Here is a 24,908-nt window from a genome sequence, read left to right on the forward strand (position 1 = left end):
TATAATGAAAATGATAATAGCAATAGTAGGCCGAGTGGAAGTATGTTAAAAGTACTGATGATTAACAATGATAATAATTTCAATTCTGTATTCAAGACAACTTTGGCCTGAAGACATTGATTCCGCGCTGACCAGTAATTTCTGAGACGCAAATTATATACTCCGCTTTCATCACAGCGAAAATACCACAAAAGTTTTAAGGACATTTTGAGTGTTTCGTAGAACTAAGTTAGTGGGAAGAGCCTCTTCTCAATGATTTTCCCTTAACTTCCATTTTTCATTCGATGTTAAAGGTAATCACAGAAACAAGATCTTGGATCATAGAAAGTGATGAGCACTCATAAAGTAGACAGAGACACAAGAGAACACAGCAGAGTGTGGGTTGCTTTATCTTTCTGTTTATAAAAACAAATAAACTAATAACGGACAAACAAAATTTGGAAAAATTACTTGGAGGGATGTATCAGGTCTTTTCTTGGAAAAGAGGTCTGAGGTAAATACTTCATGAAATCTTCGCAATTTGCGTAACACTCGAAATTGGAAATGGTTGTGTATATAATTTTAAAATGGTTGTAGAAACAACAACAGTTAACTTTAATTGTGCTCTCTTTTCCAGTACTCCTTTAAGCAAATTCGTGCCAAAATCAAAGAAAAAGATTGTATGTGCAGTTGATACGTACTTCCTCATTTGCGAGCAAAACCTATTGTAGCCAGTCGGGCGCGTAATCAGTAGTGTGTAGTATCGATTACACGAGGAAGGCAACAAGAGGTCAACCCCTCGAGTGCCCATTTAAGAATTCTTATCTTTTGGAAAATAAAAAGCCATTAGATACGGTTAAAACTGCATATGTTTACGAATATTCTAAGAAATCTCCTTCCTAGCCCGTAGGGCGCTTTACATACGATGCCAGCCGTGGTTTATCGAGTAAAAGAGACTACGCGTTCTCAGCAATGAGTAATAAGCTGACGGAAAAGCTCTTCTAGTTGAGCTTCCATTCTCTCCGGCTTGCTTCATTCCAACTGGTAATTGAACCTAAAAAAAGAGGAAAAATAACAACCAGTTACAACAATGACATCATTGCAGGATAACATTAAGGTTAATTATTGTAAATAGAATAAGTGAGATGGTAAGTTTCTTTAGTATCAACATGACTGACTTTGAGTTTTAATGACTTGATCTACAGGTTAGTGTGGAATTGGCGAGCAGTTTAATAAGCTACAAATAATTATCAGTATGCTTTATCATTTTAAAGGACATACAGCGGATCAATATCAGTATCTGGGCAACTGCCCACCTACCCCTCCCCTAACCCAACATTAACCTTAACTTGTTGTCAATTGACTGTTGTTGAGTTAGGGGAGGGGTAGGTGGGCAGTTGCCCAGATACTGATATTGATCCCATATAGCAATGCTACCTGACTAATAACTGTAATGGGACTGACTGAAGTCCGATTCGTTCCGTAATCATACGAGTGATTAACAAAATCGGACCACTGCGAGGCGGGAGTCCGATTTATTAACCTCGAGTATGATTACAGAAGAATTGAACGACATGAAGTCCTGCTACTAATTAATAAAAATTATGACAAAACCAAGATATCGATTTACATCGATGAAATGCTTGACAAAAGCGCGCGCACGCGATGCGTTCGATCCACTTACACAAGCATGACGTCTTAACCGTCCCTTTAACTGTCCTATTACACTGTCCAATCATAAGCATGACGTGTACCCTATCCTATCAGTGCTCAAATCGGGCTGGTGAGATATATGCAAGCTTGCCTCTTACTAGTAAGGAGATGGCACTTACGAGTAAATTATACCTCAAGATTCTACCTTCCTCTTATTACCAGAGGACAACTATTTGTACCCTATGCGTTATGGTGTTTGGTTTCAACTTAATATTATTTCAGTTCTCTTTCATCCTTAGATGTCACCAATCATAACCGAGTATATAAATCAGTTTCTAACCTTTGTTTTCTACAACTTCTTTGGCTCTTGGTAATTCCACTTGAACGAATTTCATTCGGGTTCCTGACAATCCAATGGCAACAAGATGATTACTGAGGCAGGCACCTAAGCTGAACGGTTGCTCCCCAATGTCTAGCATGCTGAGCTGTTCGCCTGACCTCACATTGAGCAAACGAAGGAAATTGTCACGAGTGCAGCTAATCAGAATATCGCCGTTAACAACGAACTTGCAGTCGACAATGTTGTCATTATCTTCAATGAAGGTGTGGCATGTTTTTCCAGTTTTTGTGTCAAGGATATGCAGTCCATAGCCTGAATCTAGCGATCCCCACGTAATGAGAAACTCTTCGCTTGGAGAGAAGATAAAATAAGGGTCGAAAGGAGAATCCTCGATCCTTTGTGAATGTCTCCACCAAATGGGTGTTCCGTGGTTATTTTCGCTTAAGCTGAATTTTATTTTTTCCTCATATACCTCATCAACTATTTCCTCAACGAAACATAATAGGATCTGGCCACGAAGATTGACTAAAACAGAATGAATTTTGTCTTTGGGAATCACCGTTGTCTTCATCGATGAAACAAACTTTCCGGTAACTACGTTGAATATGTCTACATCAAGCATTCGACATGATTCACAGGCAATTGAGGTAACTATGCCAAGACTAAGTGCTGGATCGATGAAACGTGTCGAATCATCCACCCATGAAGAATCATCCACAGTTAGAGCATCCTCTTCATCAGATGAAACATCGCCGACTTCTGGTGAGAAATCGCTAATTTCAGTCTCCAATGCAACATTTGGTGTCAATGATTCATCTTTATCTTCGCTGAATCGAGGGAGCTTCAAGCCCCAAAAATCCTCAGGTGTCATCGTGCGACAGTGTCTTTGACAAGCTATCACCTCATTTGATAAAAAAGTCAGTTTTTCCGTACCACCCAGTTTGGCAAGAGGTTTAATACATTCCAAGAGGTCAAAACTCCAGAGTTGTGGAGTATCTTGGCCAACAGACAGGACAATACCTGACTTGGTGGGTAAAAGAGACACACTTCCACAGATGAAAGTTTTTTCCGTTAAAATTTCTTTACTTGAAATTCTCACAACGGTCACTAGTACCTTGCTATCATTGTAATCATTATCACATGAGCTAATAGAATACATAGTGTCTCCCTCTACAGACATTACAATTTCTCTGACTTTCATTTTGGTGGAGGCAGAATTGGTTGCACTCAGAACATCAACATTGACTGCGACGATGTAGTTAAAGGATGGACCACCTGTTAATATTGTCGTGCCGTTCAGCTTCTTGAAGAATCCTGCAGAGAAGCATGGAAAAACACTACGTATGTCATCAACCCAGTTGGAAAAGTAGTCTGGTATCGAATTTCCTGACTGAATTGGCCACAAGAGAATTTTGCCTGATGAACGAAGGGCAACAAGATTTGTAAAATCGCAAAATGTGAATGTCTGGTGATGATCAAACATCCAGCCGTAAATGCCCACTCCAACATGTTCTATCTCACATGGAAGGTGGCCACAACAAAGAACTTCACCATCTGGGCTGAAATGCATTAATCCACAAGCCTTGCTAATGCGCTTTTGCAAAACAGGTGCATTCCTTCTATCTATTTGCTGCAAATAGATAGAACCTGTTAAGTCGCCAAAAGCGATTTTTGAGCTATCTTCAGAAATTGTAAAAGCTGAAATGGTTTCTTCACACGTAAAACGGTTCAGTTCTGTCCCATCCTCCATACTCCACAAAGATAGTTGTTTGGGATTATCAAAACGGTCGGTTAACATTACTTTCTTATCCTTGGGGAATACGCAGTGAGCGAATTTGCACTCACTGTCAATAAAAAGCTCTACACAGTCTCCATTCAAAGTGTAAACATTCCTGAGGTTCCCGGGTAGGACATATTTTCCATTTGGATGAAAGATCACAGAGTTGTAAAAAGTCAAAACGTAACCACCAATTGGACGATAAGCACCAAAATCACTATTCCAGCCATAAGGATGTACCCCCTCATATTGTCTTGTAATAAAGGAAGGTCTTTTCCATTGAATGTTCCCTGTTTTAAGAGACCACAAATGGACTGTTCCATCTCGGCATTCACAGACCATGAAGTTCATGTCAGGTGAAACATCAAAACATGCCACCCGATGAGAACCGTAAAAACGAGCTTTGACAGCACCATTTCCTTCTTCTGTGTGCACGTACTTAAGGTATGACACATGAGAAAGATCATTGTCAAGGATCGACGCGGCCATGGAAGACAGTTCAGGAAGGCCTTCGTTGACCAAGCTTTGAAAAAACAGCAGAGGATGTTCTCTTAAAAGAAAAGAATGTTTTCTAAGAAAATCCTGAAGAAGGTCCAAGTTGGAACAAACTTCTTGCGGCAGAGCGGGTCGAACGTGTTTTTGCACATTGTGGAGATCCTCCGAGGGGCGATTGCTATTCACACAAAGCTTAGCGTAAACGAGTTTCAGATCTGTTACGAAAGCGTCGATCAGACCATCAACCTGAGTAGTTACTGGGTCTCTGATAAATGAATCCACTTCAATCATGTGCTGGACACCATGCGGTAATGCGTATGTTTCAGTGTCACTGAAAGTGCAATCGTGAATGCTCCTTCTCTTTACGTTTTCAAGCTCAATCTTGCATAGGTTGAAGAGAATTTCGTGCCCTTTCTTTTCATCTAGGATAAACTCATGGTCACCATAGACAGAAGAACCAGACAACCAGTCTTTTACCGACTTGTGGAAAAAGTGAAGACGATCATTGCGTAAAGGCAAAAGTGTAGAGATACAAGCGATCGCCTTCTTTATTGTACAGTGAGCTGTGAAGGATTTTCCATCCGAATCGAACATATTCGAAACGAAAGCTATAGGCAATGGCTCACGAGAGGCTGTCAAGGCAGAAAGAAAGCGAAACACCTGTTCTTCTTCTATCTTTAACTCTTCACAAAGTTCCTTTTCTAACCGTTTAAAATGACATAGATAAACAGATGAAATTCCCAGCGGCAAGCGTCCTTCCAGGTGCTCAAGTGTGAGAAAGGGCACCTTCTCGTCGATAAAATCGACGAGATAATAAGCATAAAGGAATACACCCTCGGATTTTTTGACCAGATTCTCCAAAATAGAGCTCTTCTGTGTTTCCTTCATTCGATGGCTCAGACGCATCTCAAGGAAAAGCTTAATGTCCCTTATGTTCTCCTCTTTGTTTTCCTCGAGTATAATGGGCTTTAAACGCTTAAGGTTGTCAGCAATGTTTATCTCTGGTCGCGTCGTCACTAAAAGTCGAATCCATTCTGGAAGCTTACAAAACTGGTTAGCAACCACGTTGAGAAGGTCATTGCGCCCTTTGTATTCGCTTTCATCCAGGCCATCTACCACCATCAAGAGGCTTTCGTCAGGGTTGCTAACTTTAGTTAGAGGCTCCATAAAAAGCAAAGTAAACAACTCTTCAACACCCATGCTGTTGAGTTCCAACCCCAGATTCCTTGATAGCTGTTCCACGAGAGCCCTCTTGTATTCTGGTAGGGTTCGAGACAAGTGAATAGCCAAGGACTGAAGCATAAGTTGAGGTTTGCTATACCTTGCATTGTTATGCTGACAGAAGTGGCTTCCCGACAGACGTCCTGCACCCTTAATTCTTTCGCAAATAATAGCAGAAATAACTGACTTTCCCATTCCTGCATTTCCACTAATGACCATAACACGGTTTGGGGAATTCCTGTCATTCAGCCAGTCTTCAACTTTTTTGAAGATCCACCCCCGTGTGCCTTCTTGGAATCTTTTCACGTGATGTTCGATGTCTCCTTTAAACTCCGCTTTCATCAGATTCTTGAGAATTTTATCCGATCTTTCTCTCTCTTGTTTTTTTCTTTCTCTTTCCTCCCCACAGCGTTCATCTTTCAATCTATCTACCTCCACTTTATCCAGTCCAAGAGCAACGAGAACAGAACTTATCTCCTGCCAAAGATTGTTAAAAGTTGACTCGTCAACACTAGTGGTTGTGACATGGCCATACAACTCATTGCGATAAAACTTGATGCGAACAAGGTTTGCTTCAAAGGAGTTATCACTCGCGTGTGGCTTAGAATGCCATCCTGAGGATGGACAAGATAGGCCACAAATGTTGGTAAGAAGGAGGAACAACAATGTGATGTCAAATGATTTGGAGTCTGGAGCAACCCCAGACGGTGGGAACAGTAAGTCCCATTGCGGCTTTTTTAGGATTCTTCTTCGCAAGAGAGAATGGAGAGTTTTAAGGTGAGAATTGAGACCAGCAACAAGGTTTTCAGGGGCGTGATAATGATCAAAAGCATTCCTTAGAACCGTTGTTCCGCCATCAATAAGAAGTCTGCTGAGTTTGGCGCCATTTGTCTTCTCCACAGAGCTTGCCAGTGGTGTGGATATAGAAGTCGCCATTACTGGTACAGATGCTATTTTCAATCCTAAATTGATACGGAACCCAGATAACAACAAGTTAAACACTACCTCGAATGAAAATGGTTGCCCAAACGCTGCCTCGACTGGAAATAGTTGAAAAAAAAAATTTAGGAGAATTATTTAACTCTAAATGAGCAAAAGATTTCAAAGATTAAAATCATGTTTATTAGTACAGGTAATCACATGATTTCGAGTGCAATTTTGAATAAATAGGCACGAGTAAATCTTTTCAAAGACTAACAAAATTGACAAATCGCACGATCCCGTAGGGCGGGTACAACTTGTGGTCTCTGAAAAAGTTAATGAGTGCTTATTTATTCCAAATTGCACGAGAAAAATCATGTGATTATGTATTAATAATATACATGAAAAAATACGAGATAGCTTATCATAACTATGCAGAAGCAAAGCGCGCGCATCAAGTGCAAAAATAATTTATTGAAATCTGCAAGTGACATGGTGCGTTTGGTCAAAACAACTACGTACGCTCAAAACAATATTATAAAAGGATATTTTCACATCTTTAAGGCGCAAAGTTCGAAGTCCGGTTGAACAGTTCAAGGATTGTTGAGTCTATATCCGAATCCATTTCGTTGAATGGAATCGTCGTTTGCGAGGTTTAACCATGTTTGTTTTTAATTTCGGCGTAGAATCGCTCGAGTAAAGTGTTAAGCTGGATCGGCTCGTAATTTTTTCCTTTCTTGGCAATTCCCTTCTCTTAACACCACTTTTTCCAAACCGACAACCAAAAAGCAGTGCTTTTTACAGTGATTTCGTTGTTAGAGCTGTTTTTCAGCTGCTTTATTGTTGTTCGACGGCGAAAGAAAACCTACTTAAAACGCCGGCCATTATGTCGCTCGCAAATTTTCAGCGTATCCAAATGTTGCGACATCCAAGGCTCGCATTTGATTGGCTATCTGTGAAGTTTCTTTGATGTTTGACCAATAAGAATGTCTGGTTTGTTACTTCTTTGCACGGAATTAACCCTCTTCTGAATTACCTGAAAACTGCATTTATCTTAACCAATCAGAACTGAGTAATTTTTTCATGTATGTCATTAGTAGCATTAGACATTCGTTATACTTCTGTGTGCTTGTTAATAGCTATTATAACATAGCTAGCAGAGCCGCGCAATCATATTCAGTATACGTACGCGTGCTCAAAATCCCGATAGTGCACGCTGATAGCGTGAGCAAATCGCTTCGCCAGAAATTTTTTTTTCGCGCGAGCGGCCATTGTTAGCGCGGGGAAAAATAATATATTTACGCTTCTTTCGTGCTCTCCAAACTTCCATGTGCTCCATTTAATAAATAGAGAAGCCTTAACTGTGCTCTGTTCTGTTATAAAGCACGCAGGAAGTGGCTAGAGCACGAAAGAAGTGTAGGGAGAAACACGAGACGTAGTGAGTGCTCTAGCCGCTTCCTAAGTGCTTTATAACAGAACAGAGCACAGTCAAGGCTTCTTTATTTGTTTTATAATAAAGAATCCGTTAAATTACCCAAGCATTACTTTCAATTTTCAAAACAAACTTTATTTCCAAAGCAAACAACAGTGTTGTCAGCATGCTCTATACTCTCATAGAGCCCGCTACAATGAGCCAATCAGAATCCCTGTTAGAATGGTTCAGATAATCCGATTGGCTGTACAAGACTAAAGCTGTCAAAAGTGTCAAATCATCAAAGTTCACATTCTACGATAGTTTACAAACTAAAATAGTTCGGCAAGTCGAATTTAACACTTTTGCCTGAAGTTTTTAAGTCTCTAATACAGAATCTTGAAGTGAAATGTTCAGTGAACTTCAGCCGAATTATGGCTCATAAAAACACGCGAGTTTTTCCCACATGACAAGGTAGAAAACAAACTGTTCAGAGCGAGTGTTTTTTGAATGAACGACAGCCGAATTCACCGGAACATGAAGATCGCCCGTGATGACAGCGCCGCAATACTCGGCTGCAGTGACTGATGTGAATTGCCACTCAACGTATTGGAAAGGATATCAGAGTAAGCTCTAATTTTTTCACTCGGAGGGCGGCCGATGCAGTTTCTGAGGCTTGCTTTACTGTGATGACCGGAGATCGCCATGATGAGCAAGCCGCGATGAACTTCAGCATGATCATATTCGCTCAGACACCGTCATGATTAGTATGAATTTTAACAATTATGCCAGTTTGACGACGGTTATATTTTTCATTACTTCTGTTTTGTTCTGTTTTGTTTTTGAACACTGAACTTTATATTCTATACGAGTATTAGCTGTGTTTGATTTTTATTACCGTACGTAAGCTTGCAATCTAACTGAGCGTGCAAATCTTTAAAATTCGGAATGTTTATTTTGTTTTTCCTTTGAGGATTTTCGTATCTGCTCACGTTTTAATAACGTAAATTACGACGCCTGGTATGTTTACAAACCTTTGTTTGATTCTTCTGTTGCTACTTGCCGGCTCGCTTCAGTTCCGAAATTTCACTTTCAATTATTGGAAAAAAGGTAAAAAGAAGTCCCGGAAAAGCTCGAACATAGTACAATTGGCAGATGGCGTGACAGCTGTAGCTCAGCTCTATGCTCTATACTCTCATAGAGCACGCTCTTTCAACCAATGACAGCGCGCGTTATATCCGAACTTTATTATAAAATTTACAGAGAGCATCCTTTGAGCTGGATTGATTTAAAAATGGTCTTGCTTCGATTTTATAATTTTCTTCCTAAATAGTGCTTTAAATCAGCAATTAACCTCGGAGTATGTCATTTCCTGTCTTACTTCAGATATCTGGCTCTTTCTGCTCACATCGATCCGTCAGAATGAGATAACACATTGATTATTCCTAAACGATAGCAGCGCCGGTTCTGGTGCGTACGTTGAAGAGGGATGGTAAACGCGTCCTTTTGACCAGTAACAGTAGAGGTACGATATAACGAAGAAAACTATGAGATCAATACCATGATATCAATATTAGCACGAGGGATACACCGAATTCAGATAAGAATGTTCACGATCACGGACGAATAGCCATAACGAAGCCACGAATAGTTGAATGGCTAAGTCGCTCTCGTTTGGAGAGGAATAGGAATGAAAGTATAACTGTGTTTTAACAACGCGGTAAAACGAGAGAAAAACACTGTTTTCTTCAAATTTAAATATCAAACAATCTTTGAACAAGATAATTTTCCAAAAATATCGCAATATCAAAACAAGTGTCCTTAGTTTGACTTGAAAGCCTGATAGCTTTTGCTATATTTTTTGCTGTTATGTACAACAGCTACTTTTTAAAACTTACCAGGTACCTACGAAAAAATGCACACACATTTTGACAAAAATTCTGCGGAAAACTATTTCATGCAGGTTCGAGAATTCTCCCTTACTCTCAATGTCTGAAAAGTAAGAAGAAGGCAGCCATATTCGGTACAAGCAATAAAGCAGCGAACTAGCGAGGTTTTCTTCCCTGGCCCTTTGTTAAAGTCTTTGATCTCGCTACCGCGTCACAGCCTGCTCACAAGTTAAGAACCAATTTGACGCTTCGGTCGAAAGATCGATCTTAAAGGCCAATAACCTTTCAAATTTCACTTCGAAGTAAGAAATAATTAACTTCAACCAGCGATCGCATTGAAAGTTTAGGATGAAGGTTAAAGCAAGCTTTTCTTCTCCCTGAAAGGACAGAGAACTGTATATCTCAATGGTCATGTTATTTCCCACCATGAAACAGAGACTTTGAATAAACGATAAAATATATTGCCGCAAATTGAATTTTGAATAATTTTCCTTGACGTGGGAAGAAAATCAAACGATGTTTCGCCAAATTTCTTCCCGTGTGAAATTCTGCTTTATGTCATGGCAAGCAAGAGTATGTTGAGTTTTACATTGTAAAGAATAACACACTCGATCCGCTAATGCTCGCCAAGATTTATTTCTTAATAACGATAAGTCATACTAGTCAGTTCACAAATAATATCTTAAAAGAAAGGTTGGAGATAAAAATCTCTTTGCCTTGTTTTTTGCTTGGGTTTGAATCGGTCTTTTGCAGCAGATTCTGATGAAAACATTGGCTCTATGCGAACAATTCGTTCGCCATGCGAAAACTTTTTACACACACTATTTGATAATGTCAAGCTGATTGATCTATACGACTCTATACGGCAACACAAAAGAGAGAAGCTTGATTAAAAATTTAACCACTTGTATCGCTGTCCCGCCTGAGAGGTAGGGCTTGTGATGCGCATGTGAATGCGAAGCATTTTCAACTCAACGTGAATAAACAGAGAAATGATTGGACAAAATAACCAATGGGCGAGAATTTAGTTAAAAACGTCCATGTATTCACTCGAATGCTATAAATACCAAGGAACGCTTGACGAAGACATCACTTGACAAAATAACAATTTCTCGGAAAGAAACATTAGCAATCATTCTTACCTTTACAATACTCTCTCCAGTACGGAACGTGTACTCAACTGTATGTACTCAAAGCCGGTAGCAAGTTTTTACACAGCTTTAAGAATGGGTACTTCAGTACGACTCCATCGTCCACAGCAATTTCAGATGGGTGGGAAGTAGTTTTTATTTGTATAATTTGATCCGGCTAAATTTAACAGAGATGATTGACAGTTCGGTTTCACGCCAAGAGCTAATACCTGAGGCATGATTTAATTACCTTTGCATTCAAAATGTTGGCACAAAGTCTTTACTAACATTTTACATTGATAAAAGCTTGAAATATATTACAATAAATGTGCACGGTAAGACTAAATTACGAACTTCATTCGTTGGGTGACTGAAGAGAAATTTACCGCAGAAAGAATTTCATTATCACATCTTAAGCGCTAACACAGGGTTTGAAGTTATTCGGCATTCATTGAATTAAAACAGGAACTTGGACAGGCTGCAAAGTCCAATTTTAATGATATTACTTTCAGATAAATCTCACAATAGGAGCATCAATATAATCTATTTTGCTGGGAGATGGGAAATAATTGCACCTGATTTGTAGATCATGTTAGCGACTGAATTAACAGTAGTATTTACTTCAACCAGACGCATCAATATTTCAGAAATGTTAGGAAATAGCTTTCACATTTGTGCTCTCTCTTCTACATCAGAATGGCCTATTCTTTAAAAGTACTGCATGCTTATTCTTCACAACATAATTGTCCACTGGAATTTCAAAACGGGAAGAAAATCGTTTCGAGAAAGATCGCATGATTGATCTACGATTGCTTTCCTTGGAGCTTCTATCCATCTGAACGACCTCTTGCTTACGCTGTATGCATTGTCAATATTAAAAGCTCCACGCAGACCCCAACCTTTTTTCCTCAACACTCTCAAATAATCTCGCAAAGTCATTGATGAGCAAAGGGTGTGGGATAGGGATGTCTCGTCAGTGCTAAGCGATCGATTATCTTACAAACGAAACCGCGCATTCACGCATTAAAAGCAGGAGTATTTGCGCCCAGAAAAAAATTTTGATAGGAATTCTGATATTACCTTTGTTCGCCGATAGATATTAGTCAGTTTGTCTCAATCTCCTCTTCAATCAATAGTTCTCAGTTGTACGATCAGTTTAAAAAATTGAAAACAAGACATGTCATGCGCTTTATTTGCATTTAAAAATGTGCATAGCAACAAACTACATGAATGACTGACTTCAGCTCATTTTTACGCCGATGCAAAAAAAACATGCATGAAAAACATATGGTCAGTCTGTCGTAGTTAACCGCAAGACTACTTAATTGTATGTTTCTTAATTTTTATGTGTCTTCTTGCGTCCTATATTTAAACATTATTTACTTTTACTCAGCTAGATTAGCTTTTCAGTTATTCTGAATAAATGTTACCTTTTTTTGTATTAATATGTTACGTGTGTAAATTAAGTTTAACTTCTCAGTTTGGTAATAGAAGCTTGGTGTTGTTGTTGTTGTTGTTTTTTAGTACGTTTTTATCTTTAGCAAGAAAGGGGTAGAGGAGGTTTGGGGGGGGGGGGGAGACTGGGGTGAAGAGAAACATGAACAGAGGAATTGATGCCCTGCAAAGATTCCGAGCAAAAAGGTTCCATCATAGTGCCTGAGACACTTTTTTCTCCCGTCTGCCGGCGTTCTACAATGTAATGTCCAGAAATGGTTAACTTCAACCAGCGATCGCATTGAAAGTTTAGGATGAAGTTTAAAGCAAGCTTTTCTTCTCCGTGGACGGACAGAGAACTGTATATCTCAATGGTCACGTTATTTCCCGCCATGAAAGAGACTTTGCATAAACGATCAAATATATTGCCGCAGAATGAACTTCGAACAATTTTCCTCGACGAGCGAAGAAAATAAAACAATGTTTCGCCAAATTTCTTCCCGTGTGAAATTCTGCTTTGTGCCATGGCAAGCAAGAGTATGTTGAGTTTTACATTATAAAGAATAACACTTGGTCCACTAATGCTCGCCAAGATTTATTTCTTAATAATGACAAGTCATACTAGTCAGTTCACAAATAATATTTTAAAAAAGGGTTGGAGGTAAAAATCTCTTTGTCTTGTTTGTTGCTGGGGTTTGAATCAGACTTTTGCGGAGAATTCTGATGAAAACCTTGGCTCTCTACGAACAATTCGCTCGCCATGCGAAAACTTTTTACACATACTCTTCAATGATGTCAAGCTGATTGATCTATACGACTACACAAAAGAGAGAAGCTTGATTAAAAATTTAACCACTTTATCGCTGTCTCGCCTCAGAGGCAGAGCTTGTGATGCGTATGTGAATGCGAAGCATTTTCAACTCAACGTGAAATAAATAAAGAAATGATTGGACAAAATAACCAATGGGCGAGAATTTAGTTAAAAACGTCCATGTATTCTTAAGTTCCTCTGCAGCGCATTAAAGAAATAAAACATGCTGAATGCTATAAATGCCAAGGAACACTTGACAAAGACATCACTTGAGAAAATAACAAATTCTCGGAAAGAAACATTAACAATCATTTTTACCTTTACAATACTCTCTCCAGTACTGAACGTGTACTCAACTGTATATACTCAACGCCGGTAGCAGGTTTTTACACAGCTTAAGAATAGTTACTTTAGTTCGACTCCATTGCCAACAGCAATTTCAGAGTCGTGGGAAGTAGTTTTTATTTGCATAATTTGATCCAGCTAAATTGAACAGAGATGATTGATAGTTCGGTTTCACGCTAAGAGACTAATGCCTGGGGCATGATTTAATTACCTTTGCATTCAAAATGTTGGTGCAAAGTCTGCACGAACATTTTACGTTGATAAAAGTATGAAATACATTTCGATAAATGTGTGGTAAGACTAAATCACGAACTTCATTCTTTGGGTGACTGAAGAGAAATTTACCGCAGAAAGAATTTCATTATCACATCTTAAGCGCTAACACAGGGTTTGAAGTCATACGGCATTCATTGAATTGAAACAGGAACTTGGACAAACTACAAAGTCCAATTTTGATGATATTACTGTCATATACATTTTCATGATAGGAGCATCAATATAGTCTATTTTGCTAGAAGATACAATTGCACCTGATTTGTAGGTCAGGTTAGCAACTGAATTAACAGTAGTATTTACTGCAACCAGACGCATCAATATTTCAGAAATACTAGAAAATAGCTTTAAAATTTGTGCTCTCTATTCAATATCAGAGTGGCCTATTCATTAAAAGTAAGGTATGCTCATTCTTCACAACAAAATTGTCCACAGGAATTTCAAAATTGTGTTTGGAAATTGGCATAGAAGTTAATGAGCGAGAATAGTTTCGAGAAAGATCGCATGATTGATCTATGATTGCTTTCCTTGGAGCTTCTATTCTCCTGAACGACCTCTTGCTTACGATGTATGTATTGTTATTATTAACCCTTTCACTGCCACAAGTGACCAAGACAGAATTTCTCCTTACAATATCAATACAATATCAAACAGGTAGGTGGTAAGAATAGAGAAGAATATCAATTATGGGATTATGAGTTGATCCAAGACCAAATTCTCTAAACTAACATTCTAAGAATTGTATGACAGATAGTAAGGAGAATTACTTATTAGATCTTGAGAGTGAAAGGGTTAAAAGCTTCAGACAGACCCTAAACTTTTTTCCTCAACATTCTCAAATAATCTCGCAGTCATTGATGAGCAGATTGATTGAGGGATGTTTCGTCAGTGCTAAGCGATCGATTATCTAACAAACGAAACCGCGCATTCACGCATTGAAAGCAGGAGTATTTGCGCCTAGAAAAAATTTTGATAGGAATTCTGATATTACCTTTGCTCGCTGATAGATTTTTTTCAGTTTGTCTTGTAGGATCAGTTTAAAATATTGAAAACAAGATATGCCGTGCTCTTCTTTTGTATCGTAAAAATGTACATAGCAGCAAATTACATGAATGACTGACTTTAGCTCATTTTTTCGCCGATGCACACCAGAGAAAAACAAAGGATCAGTCTGCCTCGGTTAACCGCAAGACGTCTGACGTGTGTTTTCTTTTTTTTAGTATGTTTTTTATCTTTAGCTGGTGTAGGGGGGGGGGGGGGGGAGGGTCGGGGGGAGACTGGGGTGGAGAGAAGCATGAACAGATGATTTGATGTCCAGTAAAGATTGCAAAGCGTTGAAGACTTCAGTCCACACCGACCACCAGTCATAACTGTAACCATAGTGCGTCAAGGAAAGTAAAAGGATTGCAAGAAAATCTGTAAGTCTCCTTATTTTTAAGCCATGCAAGAAGCAAAGGTTCCATTATAGTGCCTGGGATACTTTTTTCTCCCGTCTGCCGGTGTTCCATAAGGCAATGCCCAGACCACACTATTGCAAGACAAAGAAAACAAGTCACATTTGCTAATTCACGCATTTAATTTACTTCAAGCTTTTAGCCTGACACGACAACATTTAAACAAAATGAAGCCCCGCTGCTGTATTTTCGCTTCTGCGTCGCTTGAGATGTTTGACTTCTTCAGCTCAAACTGTGGAATTGACATCAATAGCAGCCGAAGGCGAAGGTTTGTGTTTATAAAGAAAAAGTTGTCGAATTTCTTGAGTTCAGACAAAACTAAAATCCTCACAACAAAAAGAAAAACAGATGCAAACCGAGCATATTTATCAAGTCTCGAATGTTGGAATCTTGAGGTGAAGAGGGTGTCGGAGGAGAAGTCCACATGTCATTGTACTGATCGACGTAAAGTCAATATCGTTTTGTGGATTCCTTTTTGAGAGTTGTTTCAATGTTACGAGACGATTCTCGAGAGCAGCAAAAATGCTTTAAGATTCTTCCATTCACTTCCATTTGGTTTTGGTCAGTGCGCCTGAAAGTGATAAACAGACATGTTAACTTCAAAGTGAATTGGTGCAGAGTTCCGAAATACATCTCGATGGCCACAAAATTTTATTAATTGAAGGACGTTTGAATTTCAGCCTAGTTTTCTGAAAAACATAAGTTAACAAAAACCCGGCCTTAACTCATCCTTTCTCTTCCTAATGTGTATTTAGAAATGAACAAGCAATGCAAACCGTCAGTAGACTCTAAAATAATTACAATAAAAAAGATAAATACATTGATTAAACTCAGCTAAGAAAATTATTGAATAAAACAGTGTGAATAAGTACTTTAAGGGCTTAGAAAATCGACTGTCTTGTTTAATTATGATTTGTATCATCATTATTACCTTAAGTGAATATTAACAGACTTAAAGCAAACGCCCATAGATCCGTTACTTTTATACCTTTAGGTCTGATTCTTTTCTTCTTGGTAGCTCCACATGGATAAATTTCAATCTACCCGACGACAAACCAACGGCTACAAGATCTTCACGTGCGCAGGCCCCCAAACTGAACGGTCTTTCCTCTATGTCGAGTATGCAGAGCAGGTCACCGGTTCTTATTTGAAACAATCGAAGGAAGTTGTCGCTAGTGCAGCAAAGCAAAGACTCACCGTCACAAGCAAATTTGCAGTCAACAATTTCATCGTAGTTTTTAAGCAGATTGTGCCTCGTTTCACCGCATCTAGCATCAAGGATATGTAAACCATAACTTGCATCGAGGGAATTCCAAGTCACAACAAACTCTTCTTTGGGCGATAAAATTAGCCGGGGCGAAAAAGATTCTCCATGATACTTTTTACTCTTCCTTTCCCACAAATTTTTTTGGGAGTTTTTCTTTCTCAACCATAATGTCAACTCTTCTATGGCAAGAAGGCCATCGACTGTTTCCTCGCAACAACAGACGAGAAATTCACCCCGAACATTGCAGTGAACAAATTCAATTCTGGCGTCGTAAAAAACCTTTGTTTTCCCAGAATAGATTAACTCCTCACTGGCAACGTTAAAGATGTCTACTTCAAGCATCTTAAAGGCGATGGGGCTTAAAAGATGACAGCTCTGTTCCATCAGTGAAACATCATATGGGTCTGGTGAATATGAAACCGCTTCCGGCAGATCTGTTCCTTCAGGTAACAGATTTTCACTTGTAAGCTTCTTTTCCGTTAAATAACGGCTTTGCCTTTGACAGGCTATGAGTTCATTTGTTATAAGAGAAAGTCTTTCATAGCCACTCAATTTGGGAAGAGGTCGAATAAGTCTGGTCAATTTAAAATTCCACAGCTCTGGCAATCCATTCCCCATACTAAGTACAACGCCTTTCTTCACAGGGAGAAGAAATGGAGACGGAAATTCGAAAGACTTCTTCGGCGTTAAAATTTCTTGATTCGACAATCCTAAAACGGTCACTTCATAAGAACTGTTATCCGAACAAATGGAATACAGAGTATCTCCCTCAGGTGAAAGTATCACCTCACTGATTGCTGAGCTTTCAGAAGAACAATCTCGATGACTCACGTCTACCAACGCAACGTAGTTGAAAGATGGGCTACTGGCCAGTATTGAATTGTCTGATAACCTCGTGTAAAACCCTGCTCTTAAATCTGGAAAAACACGGCTTACACTCTGCACCAGACAATTCCCTCTATTTTGCTGGTAAAAATCATCTAAGTCCAAAGTGCTTGAATCAATGGGCCATAAAAAAAAATTGCCTTTCTGAAACAACGGCGGTGAGACGCCTGCTGAGGAAGAGAATAGATCTTCCTTTTGGAATGAACATGTTTGGTACTCATTCCCATAATTCCACACCCAGCTGTAGTTATTGCATCCAAACTGCTCGGACATGAAACCGAGATAACCACAGGCAAAGGTGTACTTAACATTGAAGGCGAGGTGGATCAATCCACAAGGGGAATAATTGATCCTCCACAAACATCGTTCTTGCCTTGTTTCCAAATCAAGAATAAACACAGACCCAGGATTATCTGCAACTGCGACGAGTGATCCATCTTGGGAAATAGAAAACGATGCAATGTTTTCTTGCAAAGATTTGCACCATAGCCTCATGCCATCTTCCATGCTCCACAAGGAGAGTTTCTTTGGATCATCACCACAGTCAGTTAAAATTGTTCTTCTGTCTCCAGAAAACGCACAATTTGAAAAATTGCAATCGCTTTTTGGAAAACGCTCATATGATTCTCCATCGAGAGTATAAACATTTCGCAGGCATCCCGGTAGGACATATTTCCCACTTGCATCAAAAACTACTGAGCGATAAAAAGACAAACCATATGCCACCCCACGATATGCTCCTCCATCCTGTAATAGACTTCCCCAACGCGATGAGCTCTGAAATCTTTTCGCAATTAGGGAAGGTCGCTTCCATTCTTCATTCCCTGTCTGAAGAGACCAGAGATGAATTGTTCCGTCTCGGCATTCGCACACCATATAATCCATTCCAGGTGAAACATCGAAGCATGCTACGGTATCTGAACAGTAAAATCGACCTTTCACTACTCCTTGTTCTTCGTCTTTGTCTAAGCATTTCATGTAAGAGGCATGAGGAAGCTTGTTTTCAAGGATTGTTGCTGCTCTAAGGGATAGCTCGGGGGAGCCTTCGTTGACCAGACTTTGAAACAAAGCTTGTGGGTGGTCCTTCAACAGATAGGAATGTTTTCGAAGGGTTTTTGACAGATGGCGTAACAGAGAATAAGTTCCCTCTTGCAGTGAAGCAACGTTGACGTTCCTTTGAACACTTTGGAGATCATCTGAAGGAACCACGCTGTTCACACAAAGTCTACAAAAAATGAGTTCTAAATCTACGACATAGGATTTTACCAGGTGATCTACGTTGTAGGTTGTTGAATGATCACCCAGTCCATCCAGCTCCGTCATATGGTGGACACCATGTTGCAATGCGTACTGTTCAGCGTCGTTGAACTGGGAATCAAGAAGCTTCTTGTCTTTAATTTTGTCAAGCTCAGCAGTGCAAAGGTCGAAGAGGATCTTATGCCCCTCTTTCTCGTCCACGATGAATTCATGCTGACCATACGACGACGTATTTGTTAACCAATCTTTCACTGACTTATGGATGAAGTGAACTCGATCGTGGCAGATTGGCAAAAGAGAAGAGATACAGGCGATTATTTTATTTACCTTTCGCCTGACAGTGGAACAGTTCCCAGAAGGTTGTAGTATTCTGGAGGCAAAGGCCAATGGCAGGGGCTCCCTGGAGGCAGTTAGGGCGCATAGGAAATGTAACACTTGGTCTTCTTTAATCTTAAACTCTTTGCAAAGTCCCTTTTCTAACCGTTTAAAATGATCAAGATAAACGGATGAAATACCCAATGGCAATTTGCTCTCCACCTCCTCGAGAGTAACTGGCGAGGTGCTTTCTTCGAGTGCAGCAGTAAGAAAATACGCAAATAAGAAAATACCTTCAGTCCTTTGAACCAGTTTTTCCAAGAGCACATTCTTACGTTGTTGCTCAAGTTGCTCCCCCAGATGTAGTTCAAAGAAACGCTTAATGTCGCTTAAGTTCTCTTCCTGCTTTTGGTTAAGGTGGATGGGCTGCAGATGCTTAAGGCTCTCCGTAATGTTTATTTCTGGTCGGGCTGTCACGAGAAATCGAATCCATTTTGGAAGCTTAAAAAAATGCTTGCCAATAACATCGAGAAGCTCGTTGCGTCCTTAATATTCACTTTCGTCCAAGCCATCTATCACCATTAAGATGTTTCTTCCTGGATCTTTCACAGCATTAAGAGGTTCCTTCAAAAGCAAAGCAAAGAGCTCTTCGACACCCATGCTGTTAAGTGGCACACCCTGATTCCGTGATAGTATTTTCACGAGAGCTTCCTTATACTCTGGTAGGGTTTGCGCCAAATTACAAGCCAAGGATTGAAGTATCAGTTGCGGATTTCGATAGCGCGAGTTGTTGTGTTGACAGAAGTGGCTCCCTGACAGTCGACCAGCTTCTTGCATTCTCTTGCAAGTGACCGCTGAGATAACCGACTTTCCCATCCCTGCATTTCCATTAATGACCATCACACGATTTGGGGAACTTCTGTCATCAAGCCAACCCTCGATTTTTTTAAAGATCCACTCGCGAGTTCCTTCCTGGAATCTTGACACATGAAACTTGATGTCCCCTTTAAACTCGGACTTTGCAAGGACGTTCAGAATCTCTTCTGTTCTGTTAGCCTGCCCTCTTTGGTTTAAGTCTTCAATACTTTTTTTCACTTCTAATACCTCTTCTTGCATTTTGGTTTGAGTGTGACATACTCCATGCAGCTCTGACTTCATTTGCTGTAGCGTCTCAGAATCCTGTGTTTGGTTTTGAAGTACCATATCCATAGTTTGGTTTATTTCTTTTAGTTGTGACTTAAGATCCTTCTCACTATCAGCCCACTCACACAACATTTGAAGATAATCTTCCTCTCCACAGTACTCAACCTTTAGTCTATCTACGTCTGCTTGATTTAGCCCAAGAGCAACAAGAACGTCACTTATTTCTCTCCAAAGATGGGAGAATGTTGATGAGTCGATGCCAGTGGTGGACACGTGACCATATAACTCATTTCGAAAGAACTTTATGCGAGCAAGGTTAGCCTCTAAGGTAGTGTCACTCAAGGGTGGTTTTTTGTGCCACCCTGAAGGGGGAGGGGAAAGCCCACAAATCTCAGTCAGCAGAAGAAAAAGAAGAGTTATGTCAAAATTGTTTGAATCTGCTGTGCTCCCGCCGGGTGGAAACAGTTTGTCCCACTGAGGCTTATGTAAAACCCTTCTCTTCAGTAGATTGCACAGTTTTGGATAGTTGGCTGTGAGATCCACAGCCAGGTTTGCGGGAGAATGATGCCTGTCAAAAACCATTTTTAAAACTGTGGTTCCACCATCGATGAGAAGTCTGCTGAGCTTGGCTCCATTTGTCTTCTCTGTGGAGCTCACCAGGGGTGAGGGTGCAGAAGCCGCCATTTTAACTCAAAATTGAAAGGTACAGTCCTCCAATTCTACCTAAAAAGGAAAGAAAAGAACCTGATACATTCTCATGTAGGTATGTTACGCAAGAAGAAAATCTGGATTTAGTAGGCAGCAAGGCAAGGTGTATCATGGGGAAATCTACAATTAATTTAAAGCCCTTTCAATTATGTCCAATTCCACTCGCATCAAAGCTCTCTATTGTAAAGGATCATAAGGTTTCTACATCTATCTTAACATGAAAATCGACCAGTGATAAACAATGGACATTGGGCTCCAAGATGTATTAGAAATGCCTTTGATGTGAAAGTTCATCACATTCTACCTTCAGTCAACAAAACTTCATTTCCTTTTTAAAACCACCAAACCTTCTTTAAGGGTTCAGTCTCACAAAGCAGAATACTTTTTTTTATTTGAGTTGAAAGATCCCAGGGAAGGTCCTCAAAGAAATAAAATAGCAGCTTTATGGATTTTTCTTTTTCAATGTGGCTAAGCAGGAAGGAGAAATTTTCACACTTTGCTACTATATAGTTACCTTAATATAGCATTAAAGTTCCAGGAAATATTTTTTCTGATGGACACCATATTCCAGCAGACAAGAGCTAAATCTCAGCTTAATCCCTCAAAATTTTGAAAAAAAAAAAGTGATATGATTGGTACTCAAATAAAGCAACCGGTGGAATCTGAAGCAATCGTACATATTACATACAGTGTATTTGACACATATGCCACTTCTGTGTTTCAGTATTTCAGTCCAATTTGTTCATTTTAGCCCTGAAAAGCCCTATTTAGGGAGTGGTCATTTAAGTATACATCCACACAAAAATGTTTGAAATTTTGATAGTTTCTGTCTTTGGCACTTTGATATGTTCAATGAGAGCTGCATGCACGATTTCTGTAAGGATGTTCTGATACACGTGTGGTGTTGTGTACCTGTTGGCAGCAATTTTGATAGGTTTAATTAGAGTGAATTTCAGTTTGGAATTTCCAACAAAATAGCAGGCCTTGGCCCTTCTTCTTCTTCTTTTTCAAGAGTTAAAAACAAGCATTCAAACAACATGTTACACAATCCAGATAAGTGAAACAACTCTATGTACCAGTCATTTTTTTCTCATAATTTAACTTCTGCCTGACCTATAGTGTACATGTACATGTACATGTACATGCTGGATTGAGGAACTTAGAGAGATGTCATCTGAATACTGTAGCTTATCAAATCAAGTATTCTGTGACATTTCAGAGCTAAACATCACACTCTGCAGCTGGTATCAACTGATCCCAATTTTCTTACTCTACCTCAGTTCACTAACTTGTAATTATTGGCAGTGTTTTTGTACTTCAAAAAATTATTTACATAAAGACAACTTTTCAGGGTTTTCAACATTTCTGTAAAGTTGTGGACATATCCCTGAAAGCACTGGAAGTGACATATTTTTTGTTGTGGCAAGGTGTCTCACAAGTCCTGAAGGCACAAGCTACCTTGGGGGGGTCAAGGGAATGCCCTTCAAGATATTTTTAAGATAGAAAACTCAGAAATGCTGTTTCAACCTTTTTAGAACCCAAGAATCAGCTTCCCAGGCAGGGCTGAAGTTTACACAAATTCTCTTTTTGAGCAGGAATGATAACAAATAGTCACCCCAATTTTGTTTAAATGAAAAGAGAAACCAATCAAATATTCTGCCTGATTAGCAAAGAAAGAAAAGTAGTGTAGCAGATTTAGAGAAATTAATTGTCTATTCTGTGATCCTTTGGGCCCAGTTGTTCAAAGGCTGATTAGTGCTAACCCTAGGTTAAATTTTAATCCAGGTTTCTATATTTTTCTGTTCAAAAGCTGTTTTGGAATAATTTTACCCATTGTTTTTTGAGCATTCAATTATCGAATTGTAGTAAAAAAGAAATAAACTGAATTGACTCTTCAAGCTTTCAGATCTAAAATCAAATTTCACACTAACCCCAGGTTATCTTGGCTCAGCTTATCTTGGCCCAGCTTTGAACAACTCAGCCCTGGTCAGCAAGTTCATGAGATGCTTAATGAAAAAAAATTATATATAATGGTAGTTTTACTTAACATAACTGAGGTTAATTTCAACTTTCGCTTCAGATGAAGAAACTCTAATTAAAATGAAATACCTTTGAATATTAATTTGAAGTCATGGTTAGATTTTATGAGTTGCATACAATCTGTGATCACTGCTCTTTAGATGCATTTTAAAATCATCTTTTATTCAAACAAGTCCATAATAGTTACATCATAATGTTAACAATGTTAACAACACATGTTTTCTAGTGGATAAGAATATTTTTTTCTTGTGTTGATAATAATCTCTCACTTGAAAATAAAATTTGTATCACCTTTGGCCACAAAAGATCCTCTGTATATCTGTGTGCTTACTATTGTCAAGGTTGTCAGATTGATGAAAATGGTTATCAATGAAGATGGTTGTCGTACAAAGTAGATATGATTGTTTAGAGCAACTTAAATAAAGGTCAATGTACATGTCAATTTATAAGTCAATTTACATTTGAATGTACATGTAATACACAATGCATCGCAAATCCCTATCTTGCAAAATTTATGGAGCTTTCTCTTTACTTTCTGTTTGTAAGGTCTGCCACACAATTCTTATGCTGTTGGTTCAGAAAATTTGATATTGAATCCACCAATAATTCCCAAATTGATATTTTTCTTTATTCTCATCACTCTTCTGCTTGATATTATATTGTATTGATATTGTGTGGAGAAATTATGCCTCGATCACTAGATCATAGGAGTTAAATGGTTAAGTTCCTTAAATGTAGTTAGCATTATTGATAATGTAATTCAAGAGGTTTGAATAAGAAGAAGCCTAGTAGCATGTTCCTTTAAAACATTGAAATATTCACAAAACAATTGGTTACCCTGAGAAACATTGCCCTCCCAAAGTGAAAATTGTCAATCTGGAATTCAGCAGTACAATTTCCTTTATTGGGTTCTTGAATTTTATGAATAAAATAGTGGTCAAAAATCCAAATTTCAATTTCAATAGTTCTTTGCTCCTGAGGGCACATATTGGCCTTCCTCCCCTTCTCTCATAGCCACCCTATCCAACCATAAATGTGTGCCTTTAGCAAGTCACACACAAGGTACACCTGTACATGAATTGATAGTTCCTAGACGTAACATGGAAAAATTATTGATTTCCTTGGAAACCAGACATCAGCTTCTTGCTCAATTTCATTAACAATATTCTACCAATCCAACACCTTTCATGTCCGTGCAATGTACCAAAGAATTTAAAATATTAGATAACAATGAAAATAGGAGGGAAAATATATGATTTCATTCTCAATTAAGCCACTACTTGAACTCAAAGGGAAAGGATACGCTGTCAACTGTTTTTAACAATGTGCACGAGTAACATCGACATCACAAAAAGGAAAAGCGAGGGCCAAGAAAAGACGATAAACTTCTTTTTACTTGGATTTTCATTGTTCCATGCAGACTTCATTCAAACATGTGAATTTCTCCAGACTCAAGGTGAAATTCCACGACTTTTCCGTGACCTTGAAGAAATATGTTTCATCCGAACTTTTTCCTGATTTAACTTTTTTGAATGATATCATCTCAGATCGCAAAATTCATAACAGAGAAATAATTAGAAAAACAGGATATTTATGCGATCAATAAAGAAATCAGGATTTCGAGTTATTCAATTGCTAATTTGTATTCTGAAATGAAACTCTTTTCGATCGCAACATATTCAGGTCGACGCCGCGACTTAAACAGTTTTAAAACAGTCCTGAACTACGCTTAAATCACCACAGCGATACATTCTCAGCTCTTCAGGAAATTCTAACGAAAGTTTAGAATAAAAGGAAACTTCCTTTACCTTCGAATTCTCAAATTTTCTGACGTAGAAGCCACCATCGATGCTTGCAAACCTCGTGAAGTCTTGGGAATCGAAATCTAAGAAGCAATCGATGATTTAACATTGATTTTCTATCCCTTTTCATGCCCAAATCTAACATAACTGAATACACTTACCACACTAAAACGCTACTTAAAGCATAGCTTTTATGCCGAAGGCCCAACTGAAAATTGAAGGCGGAAATACCTAAAATTCCACCAGTTTCACCTTCTCTCTTCTCCAGTCTCCTACTGCCCTCTCACGGAACCTCCTCCCCAGGGGATTAGTGGCACGCTCAGACAAAGCTCAGAAAGGCTCGGATGTGGTCGTTCTC

At 39.0% G+C, this 24,908-nt stretch overlaps 2 protein-coding genes and 1 pseudogene across 4 annotated transcripts in view; all 3 read right to left on the reverse strand.

Moving 5' to 3' along the window:
* LOC149053168 (uncharacterized) overlaps positions 1–24,764 on the reverse strand; it is a 46,157-nt gene extending 21,393 nt beyond the window's left edge. The window contains exons 1-2 of the mRNA XM_089188824.1: positions 24,712–24,764; positions 24,557–24,633 (exon numbers count right to left, since the gene is read on the reverse strand). The gene's annotated coding sequence lies outside the window, so the exon portion shown is untranslated. The remainder of the gene's footprint in view (positions 1–24,556; positions 24,634–24,711) is intronic.
* On the reverse strand, positions 379–13,509 carry LOC149053170 (uncharacterized). Of its 2 annotated transcripts, none has more exons than XM_089188803.1 (3): positions 10,829–11,015; positions 1,973–6,427; positions 379–1,033 (listed from the first exon to the last, which is right to left on the reverse strand). In XM_089188803.1, the coding sequence occupies exons 2-3, from the start codon at positions 6,399–6,401 to the stop codon at positions 981–983; spliced, it is 4,482 nt and encodes a 1,493-aa protein (XP_089044929.1). In that variant the 5' UTR covers positions 6,402–6,427; positions 10,829–11,015; the 3' UTR covers positions 379–980. The 2 variants fall into 2 exon arrangements, with proteins under 2 accessions (XP_089044929.1, XP_089044934.1); XM_089188808.1 differs by lacking the exon at positions 10,829–11,015 and adding an exon at positions 13,380–13,509 and having other exon boundaries at positions 859–1,033.
* On the reverse strand, positions 16,014–24,772 carry LOC113664193 (uncharacterized; annotated as a pseudogene). The gene is made up of 3 exons (XR_016181480.1): positions 24,712–24,772; positions 24,557–24,633; positions 16,014–20,723 (listed from the first exon to the last, which is right to left on the reverse strand). The product of XR_016181480.1 is annotated as an uncharacterized LOC113664193 (transcript).
* Positions 24,773–24,908: the final 136 nt, after the last annotated feature.

This window comes from Pocillopora damicornis, chromosome 1, assembly GCF_964200805.1.
Source record: "Pocillopora damicornis chromosome 1, jaPocDami1.2, whole genome shotgun sequence".
Classification (NCBI taxonomy): Eukaryota; Metazoa; Cnidaria; class Anthozoa; order Scleractinia; family Pocilloporidae; genus Pocillopora; species Pocillopora damicornis.

Coding starts and splice junctions, on each gene's coding strand:
- LOC149053170 (XM_089188803.1), bottom strand. CDS start 6,401: ATGGCGACTTCTATATCCACACCACTGGCAAGCTCTGTGGAGAAGACA. Junction 1,034..1,972: donor AGAAGTTGTAGAAAACAAAG/GTTAGAAACTGA, acceptor CTCTTTTTTTAG/GTTCAATTACCAGTTGGAAT.